Source organism: Malurus melanocephalus, unplaced genomic scaffold (assembly GCF_030028575.1).
Source record: "Malurus melanocephalus ecotype Western Australia unplaced genomic scaffold, MMel_1.1 scaffold_358, whole genome shotgun sequence".
NCBI classification, from domain to species: domain Eukaryota; kingdom Metazoa; phylum Chordata; class Aves; order Passeriformes; family Maluridae; genus Malurus; species Malurus melanocephalus.
In genome coordinates, this window is record NW_026623590.1 from 118,506 (window position 1) to 128,099 (window position 9,594).

General features: G+C 43.8%; 1 protein-coding gene across 3 annotated transcripts in view; it reads right to left on the bottom strand.

The window, feature by feature from the left end:
• LOC130580732 (dedicator of cytokinesis protein 1) overlaps positions 1 to 9,594 on the bottom strand; it is a 174,163-nt gene that overhangs the window by 118,340 nt on the left and 46,229 nt on the right. For all 3 annotated transcript variants that reach the window (XM_057378422.1, XM_057378420.1, XM_057378421.1), the window contains exons 19-22: positions 8,100 to 8,197; positions 4,041 to 4,130; positions 3,593 to 3,693; positions 1,550 to 1,684 (exon numbers count right to left, since the gene is read on the bottom strand). In XM_057378422.1, the coding sequence (XP_057234405.1) occupies positions 1,550 to 1,684; positions 3,593 to 3,693; positions 4,041 to 4,130; positions 8,100 to 8,197 (424 nt within the window). The remainder of the gene's footprint in view (positions 1 to 1,549; positions 1,685 to 3,592; positions 3,694 to 4,040; positions 4,131 to 8,099; positions 8,198 to 9,594) is intronic.

The following is a 9,594-nucleotide window of genomic DNA, read 5'->3' on the forward strand; positions in this document are numbered from 1 at the left end:
CTCATAAACCTTTGGAAGCCCCAGATACAAAAAAATGCCAATTTTAACCTGGACACAGAGGAAATAAATTACAGAGAAAAATACCCCAAACCATTAAATTCTGTTATTTTACTGTGCAAATTTCTACACCCCTTGTAAGCTAAAACTGGAGTTATGCAGGACAAAAACTTGTTCAGTCCCCATYTCAATAATGCATTTCAGTGTCCCCCTGAACAGATTAGAGAGGGGAAACTTCCACCAACACAAAGAATAACTGAACTCGACAGCCCAATAAATCAAAATGCTTCAGACAAAAAGCTCTGCCTTTCCAAAAGGAAATTGCAATAAAAATAAACAAGTTAGTCACAAATGTGTTCCTATTGTCAGTTAATAACATCTCTTTATTTAATATATCTGATAAAGCACAAAACTCTGGAGCAGTGAGAAAACCTGGTTTACACCAAGCTGGCCCTTCCAGCACTGCCTTGAAAGTTTATTTTAAATACACCACAACCCATGGGATCATTGCTGAGGAAATGGAATAAAGATATTTCTAAAGGTCACTCGTAATATTTCACCTTTATCAACAGTGAACAAATARAAGTGCCAAGCAGGCTTTAAGTGGATGAAATTCCACGGATTTATCCAAAACTGAACTGCTAAAATGCTTCATCCATCCATCCAACCCACCACCCTATTGCTGGAATTAAAAATACAGATTTGGTAACAAAACCCTCAACTCACTGCTCATGATTTCCCAGCAGAGCAGCAGCTCTGAGCCCTCCYTGAAACTCAAACTCCTGAATTTTAACCATTCCCAATCACCCCCGGCTGGGTCTAAGTCCTGCCCAAAATCAAGCCCAGGCTGGTGCAGGACTCACTAATTCTGATAAATCCCTCAGCACAGGGAGCTGGGATGGGATTTACTGCTCCCCAMAAGGAAATCCCACAGCCAGTCCTGCAGGGTCAGACTCTCTGTAAATCTAAATCTGCAGCCAGAGAGAATTCTATTTTTTTTTTCTGTTTTCAAGTGATTTGTAGGACCTGCTCCAGTCTCAGTGGCATTCAGTATTTTATGAATCTCACAGCAGGGCTCCCCCAGAAATAAATTACAAGCCCTAAATTAGAGAAAAGGGTGGTGGGGATGGTAACTTAAGAGCTCTACATAAATCCCTTTAATAAGGTTGTTACCACTGCTAACAAGTAGTAAAAGGATTCAATCTGAGTGGAGCTGAAGTTCTCATCAGCCTGGTTTATAAATTTTGTAACATCTTGTGTATAAAACACAATCAGCAACAAAACTTCCCCCAAATTGTTTTAGCATGATTTAATTGTTCAGAGACCTAACTATCAYGATTTTACCAATTCACTGCTACTGAAAATATTCATTTCTGCAACAGAAACCTGCCTTGCTCCCAGGGAAAAAACCTTCTCCTGAAACAACTTCTCACAAATTCTAAAATATTTCCAAAATATGCAATACTGAGCAATTTTTACTAAGGCACAGCAAAATTCTGGCAGTTTTTGAGAAATTTTGGCAATGGAAAGTTGAAGCATTCCCTGCACTCACTGGTTGAACAATATCCTGGACCGAACTATGAACTTGAAGATGTATTCCAAGGCTTTCATGGCTTTGAAGAGTTGATCAGTGATCCCACATTTCTCAGCRTTGTCCACGTAGGTTTTTAAAACCTTGGTCAGTTTTCTGTTGAAATACAAAACAAAAACCACATAAAAGTTACAAGTATTCTCACAAAATTCCCGTTTTGAAATGTTTAAAGGAAAATTGTTCACCCACAAATTTACAACATTAATTATTCAACTCATTAACTCATTAAGTTCTTTTGCTAGTTAGTAGCTGTGACTTATTCTGGTGCAAAAAAAAAAAGAAAAACCACAGACAGTAACTTCATTTAACATATAAGCAAGACACCAAATCTCAATAAATGGCTGGTTTTATGCTAGAATTTTTAGGGATATTCAGATTTAGACTGTTAGGAAGATGCACCTGCTAATAATAATCAGAATAATAAAAATAATTAAATTAATTGCACACATTATTAGAATAAACACAAAATATGAGTTTCTTCATTCAACAAGGCTTCCCTTCTAGAAGGCTTTCCCATGAATTTTGGGCTGGAATTTACAAAATTTATTTCTCCAAGCACAGAACAACAGCTGGAAATTCTCTCATGCCCAATTTTAAAGCTTATCAAACTCCAAAGTGCAACAATTTTCCAAATAATCCCATTTTAGCTCCCTCCTTTACAATGAATATAAATCAAGAGTTTAATGCAAGCACGAGAGATTCCATCTGAAACCATCCCCACTGCAGGTACCGAGCACCACGACATCCCCAGGAACAGAAAACAACCCCAAGCTCATGGAGACCTCAAAGCCTGGGAATTTGATGGAAATTTCTCTTGAAACTGCCCGAGAATTCCAAGGAATCACTTCAATATTGCTGAGGGAACCTCTCTTCACTTCATAGTGACAGCTGAAGGTTGGGCTGGGTGATTTGGAGCTTTTTCCAGTTGGGATTTTCCAGGAATAAAAGGCAGGGAGGGGGCAGGGATTTGTCAGTCCCATGGTACAAACCAAGCCAGAATTCAGCTTTTCCCTGCTCCTGCCTCCCTGCCCTTCAGRGAGGGAAGGATTCTCCCCATTTCAACCAAATTTCAGCTTTTCCTGACAAATCCAGGGGCTGGAGAATGCTCCACCCTCCACTCCCTTCACAAGGAGGCTGCAAACTCTGTGATCAAAATATCCACGTTGAGATTGAAGAATCAAAGCATTTTTGGGATTAAAAAAGGATCTGGGAAAGATTTTCCTGTCCCCAGAGGGTGCTGGGCACTGCCCAGGCTCCCCAGGAGCATTTGGACAGCACTGCCAGGGATGCACAAAGGAGGATTTTGGGGGGGGGTCTGGGCAGGGACAGGASCTGGACTGGTGATCCCTGGGGGTCCCTTCCAGCTCAGGATATTCCATGATTTTATGATTCTTCACAATTTTAAATCAGTATTTTCAAACCTTTAACAGAGCCTCTGCAGCAGCAAAGGGCACCCCAGGTTTCCTGGTATGAATTTTTTCCCCCAGCACTGCAAAGATCTCCATTATATATTTTTCCTCCAACACTGACAGTCTAAAGCAGCAGTAAAGATCCCAACTGTCAAAAAATACTTAAGACAACACAAATAATGGGCCTTTGATTTTTGTTCTTCACCATTTCTTCCCTACACTGACAGTAATGTGGATAATCCATGGTACAACATCAATTTAATGCACCAAAMAACCTCTATTCAAAGCACCCTAAATGGATGTGATTTCTTTGCCCAGTATGAGTGAGAATTGCTTTTGTTTCCCTTACAAAACAATTCCTGAAATTGTCAAATCATCYCTTTCCTCATTACAACACCATCAAGGCTCCTCCTTGCACGTGACTGGAAGTTTTACTGATATTCTTTCAAGAAAGAAAGAAATCCCCAGCCTCCTTCAACAGCCTCCCAAGCTCCAGGGGCACATTCCTAATTAAGCTAAAGAACCAAGTAATTAAAGAACATTAGCTGGAAAAATTCTCCAAATTATTTTAGGAAAAGTAAATTTCCCAACTTACGTGTAGGCCAAGGTAGCACTGAAATGTTTCTTGATGTAGGTCTCCARGACAGGGTTGAAATGTTGAAATTTTCTATCAGCAATCAGTCCAATGATAAATACCTGAAAAAACCCAGCATAATTAGGGTATTAGTCTCAAAAAAAAACCCTTTCATTTTTATCCATTCACATTTCTTTTYAGAGAAGACACATTACTGATATTAAAATTTCTGTTCTGCTTCTGTCCTAAATTCTGCTGTTAATCCATTAAATGACTGGATTTGAGTCCTTCCTTATTTCCTGGGAGGATGACATGATATAATCCAACTCCCTTTGGATCTGAACCTTTCAATATTAATTTTTAAATTAAATAACAACTAACAACTCAGACCTTTTCCATTAAATTTCACTCTATCATTTGTTCCCCGTTCCAGTATCCACATCCCAGTCCCTCCCTGCTGCAAACTCACCAAAGCATCGAACACCAAAGTGTCAAAGGTCTCACTCTCTGAATTCTCCATCATGATGTTAAAAAGTGCATCCAGTGTATCTTGAAGAAACTACAGAGAAATAACACATTATTACATATATTGTTATAAATTATATATTTTTATATTTATATATTATAACTCATCATATTCACAAAGGAAAATTCAATTAAGATTCCACACAGGTTTCTACAGATATTTTTGCTAAAGTAAAATCATTCTAAAAGTTAGCCAAAARMCAGAAAATCCAACATTTTTCYTTYCAGYAGATTATKTTTTAGTGAGGTTGATTATCTGTATATACATTATCAGTCACACAGCAAAACCAGAGTCAGAAATCACACTTRGCACACCTGAACAAGGATTTAATCCATGACAGCAATCCAACAAAATGAATTTCCAAACTCCAGGCTCACCACACCATCCCCCAGGCCCATGCACTTCTGAAAGCCTGGCTGTTCCAGAGCACAAACCACACAAACCACACAAATTCTCATGCCAAGGAAATGGGGAGCTGAGCCCTGGGAGGTGCCCAGAACATCCCTGCTCAGGGGGCAGAGCCAGGACTGCCAGTGGGGTCACACATGCAGTGTAGGAACTGCTGTCCCAACCCCAAATCTCTATGATTTCCAGTGGGGTCACACATGCAGTGTAGGAACTGCTGTCCCAACCCCAAATCTCTACGATTTCCAGTGGGGTCACACATGCAGTGTGGAACAGGGACACCCCACTGCCCCAACCCCAACCCTCCACAATTATCAATGGGGTCACTCATGCAGTGGGGGAACAGGGCACACCCTGCTACACCAACCCCAAAACTCCACAATTATTAGTGGGGCCACACACACAGTGTGGGGACTGAGCACACCCTGCTGCCCCAGCCCCAAACCTCTACCATTCCCAGCAGGATCACAAATGCAGTGTGGGAATAAGGACATCCTGCTGCCCGAACCCCAAACCTCTACGATTTCCAGTAGGGTCACACATGCAGTGTAGGAAAAGGGACACCCTGCTGCCCCAAGTCCCAAAACCCCACAATTCCCACTGGGGTCACACATGCAGTGTGGGAACAGGGACACCCTGCTGCCCCAGCCCTAAACCCCCACAATTCCCACTGAGGTCACACACGCAGTGTGGAACAGGGACACCCCACTGCCCCAGCCCCAAAATTCCACAATTATCAGTAGGGTCACACATGCCGTATGGGAAGAGGGCACACCCCACTGCCCAACCCCAAACCTCCACAGGAAGGTTTCACTTCACTCCCCTGACCTGGCACCCCGTATGTGGCACACGAGAGGAAAAGCAGATTAGTGCCAGGGGTTTCAGGGCAAGCACAGGCACCAAAGGAGCTCTCCAGCTCTGGGGAGCACCCTGCAATCCCAGAGGAACCCATGCACTGCCATAAATACCCATCAGCTGGGCTGGAGTGGGGCTGGCTGCCCCAGCAGCTTCTTCCTGCAGYGGGCACACACAGACAGGGCTCCTCCAGGGACACCAGCACGGATCACAGCTCACTTTGGGGTGGTTGGGGGTGGGAGAGAAGGGGTTAAATGGGGATTGTTCCAGTATGTCTGTCCCAAATCATCCCAGAATGGTTTGGGGTTGGGAGGGACCTGAAATCCCATCCAGTGCCACCCCTGCCATGGCAGGGACACCTCCCACTGTCCCAGGCTGCTCCCAGCCCCAATGTCCAGCCTGGCCTTGGGCACTGCCAGAGATCCAGGGGCAGCCACCCTACAGGGAAGCAAAATGAAGCAAAAGGAGTTTTTTGCCTTTTTGACAAAACAAGGCATAGTTGGGGAAGACCATATCAACGAGCAGAAGGGAACCGACCCCAAAATTGCAGCTACAGGAGCCATCACCCATCCTGTGAGAGTGATGGAAACCAGCCTGACTCCCACTTTCCTCTTTTAAAATGTTGAGCCATTTTAAATGTTTAAAAATGCAGTGAGTCTCCCGGATCAAGTGTGATTCACCTGATCTCCTAAACCCACAGCCAAATGCCAGGAATTAACCCCCACTCCCAGCTGAATGTCAAACTTCTCCAACCAGGAGAGCCCAGAGCCACAGCTCGTGCTGCTGAGGATGAGAAAACAAAAAACCCAAATCCTTGCAGCTGATTTTAGCCCAGTCYTGGGGAAGAGCCAGCTGATCATCTCACCACGGGGGCAGAAGGAAAACATCACCTTCTCACAGCCTCACTCATTCCATTAGAGAAGATGTGCAAATAAARCACATTAAAGGCTGGACTCGATGTTCTAAAGGTTGAACTCTGATCTTAGAAGTCTTTTCCAACCTAAATGGTTCTGTAATTCTAAATAACTCYGTGGCTGCTGCCAGCTGGCAGAAAGGGCAGTGTAAAGCAGTTCTGAGCCTCTGCAGAAGTTTCTCTCTTGGTTTAAAGAGAAGTCACACTCTTGGGTCCCACAAACTGAGTCCCCTGGAAGCCAAAGGATGGCTGGGAGCTTCTCAAGCCTTGATTTCACACTCAGCACTGATTTCCATGAGCAGAGTTCAAGTTTAAATCTGTTCACAAGGACTCCCAGCAGTGGGAAGAGCACAGCAGAGATGCTGCTGCCGTGCAAAGGGGCAGAATAACATTCCTCAGGTAGCACCAATCATTCCAAACTGTTCATTTCCATGCTCAGATTCCACAGACTCTGCACAAACTGAGCCAGAGCCTCTGGAGAAGGCAGATAACATTTACAGCCTCCATCCACACTGGAAACAGGCACAGAATGGGCAGCTGGGCTCAGCAATAAAGGAACACCAGGCCTTTCACTGGGAGGTTGAAGGAATAAAAATGGTTTAATACATATTCACATTTTTTTGTTATCACATCAATACTTTTTCTGAAGATCTCCAGACTGCCATCAGGTGCTGTATTTAAAAACAGGAAGGACAGAGAAAGTTGGAAGAATAGAAAGGAGCAGTACAATGCAGATACTGAGAGAGAAGGCTACACAAAGATGGAACAGGTAGAGAATGTCAACAGTGAAAAAGGGATAAAAATGGTGGTGGAAGTGATATCAGCCATCCCCTCTTCTGCCCTGGGCATGAATCCAGCCATGCTCAGATCCCTGAGYAGGGAATGTCCCCAAATCCTGTGCCAGCTGAGAACTCACTGCAGTGCTGCCACTCACAGCTCCTTGGTGGCCATCCTGGTGCCACCTCTGATCCCACCCAGCAGCACTGCCACACTCTCAGATGTCACACAGAGAGCAGGGACAATTCCAAGTGACAGAGCCACCACAGTGCTTGGCAGGAGCCAGCACTGCTGTCAACATTCTGCTCTCAGATGATCCAGGACAAACCCACAGAGGAAAAACCTTCCTCGAGATCCCTTTTTCCCACCCTGCAGGATGACACCAGCAGCATTCCCAGATGGTTTTTCAAGCTGAGGCATTCATTATGCTTTTACTAACCAGCTAAAAATCCCCTAAAGTCAGGACACAACCCTCCAGGGTCATCTGTCCCCAGTACATCCTCTGACACCCTTTAGGATTTGATTTAYTGCAACACCTTCAATGAAGTCCCAGCCTCCTCTTTGGCACAGCTGAATCTGCCTTTATGGAGCTCTCCACAATCACTCCATGGCCTTGGCAAATGTAAATAACTTGGCTCAGCTAAACAGCTCCAGAAGGAACATTTTTTTAAAAGAAAACAACAGCAACACTAACCAGGATTACACTGCACATCCATAAATTAAAAATATATTTAATATCACCATGTGAAATTCCAACATGCTCTAATATTGCAAAATAAAAGCTTTTTTGCTTTTGTGTATCTGAATACAAATATTCACCAAAGGGGTAAAAAAACAACCTAAGTGTTCAGAAATGGGGATTTGAGGTGTTTTTTGTCAGTTCTCAACATCTGAAATGTTCTTGGAGGGCAGGGAGAGGAGCACCCTCAGTTTGACATACCTGGCTGCAATTCAAGTGGAGAAGTGTGGGGACAAAAAAAAAGATACCTCAATGTGTGGGATTCAGGAAAATGATGAAACCCCATTGATTTTTAGAGACATGAACTCATTACCTTGACCACTTCACCACCATCAACTTTCATCAGCTGCTTCAAGTTCTGGTGCAAGAGGCTCGTGTTTGATCTCCACTTCAGCAGTCCCAAGAGGTCAACTAGGAATAAAAAAATAAAAAAAAAATTRTATCATGCAGGGAATTTCCCTTCCCTCACTCTCCATAAGCACATGCAGGACAAACAGTTTTATTTCCTCAGCTCAGCCTTTTTTTCCCTGGAAAACGCTGCATTTCTGGTACTCTGACACTGCAGAAAGCTCGGACAATCCTTCCACCCTGACAGCACTCTGAAAGGCTTTCAGAAAAGCAGCCAGCTTTTGAAATATCAGCAGGAAAATCTAGGCCAAGGAAGCCTGGTCCCTGGGTTTTTAATCTGCTGTACCAACAGTTGTGTGTTTAGAAAATGATGCCAAAATGGAATTAGTCAGCCACCAACACAGTGCTGTGCACAGGGCAGTGACTCTCCCAGCTCTAAAATGAGCAGAAAATAAGGCATAGTGCAAGAAAAGAGCTGCAAATGAAATGAGGGTGGTGGGAAGGTGSTGATTGATGTCTCACAGTGCCCAAAGTGCTGCTCTCAGGGATGGACTCTGGGGGCACAGAGCACATCACACAGATGGCATCACCCCCAAATCCTGTGTTAGGAACATGGAGCCATTTCAGCATTCCCTGATAAATGAGGGACACACAAAGCAAGCTCTGTCCATGAAGGAAAGCTCCTTCAGGGAACACTTCCCAGCAGGAATTTTCAGCAGGGTTTGCCTGCAGAGCAGCAGCTCACAGGGAAATGTCAAACCCAGCTCAGCCTTTGCTGAAGTGCCCACAGACCCCAAACGTCACATTCTTCCTGCCTTGGGGGAAAATCCCTCCCTGCCCCATGAAAAAATCAGTTCTCAGCACAAAACAAAGCAGCAGCAACTCCTACTCAGGTAAAGCCTTCAGTAAGGAACTGAACTCACTGATCTTAAAGATCTTGTCCAACTTAAAAATTATTTTTCAGACTAATTTAAAACTGCCTACCTTCACTTCAGCCCCTGACTCACCACTGCATATTACCACCTTACAGAATAATCCATATTATGTGAATTCTGCTCAAAATAACCCAAAACAAGCACTTTCTTTCAACCAACCCCCCCTCACCTCTTTGCTATTCCAACTTTCAAAGCCACCAACACAATGTTTACCAAGGCATGAACCTGCAGGTTTATTCTGGCAATGATCTGCAGAGACCCAAAGCAGCTGCAATACTTTCCCCAAAAATCTTTCATTTTAGGCAATAAATGAAATTATTTCCAGTGGAAAGGACTGCAGTACTCCTTGGATAGATTCCCCTCTGAGCAGCACTCAAACCAAGCCTTCTCATCATCTCTCTGGGAGGAGAAATAAAGAGTGTTTTACTACATTAAAGCTTTGAAAGACTCAAATCCAAGCCCTCCACTCCTTTTAATACATCCCACAAGAAGTCTGTAGCCTGAACCCAAAGTCTCAAAAACTCA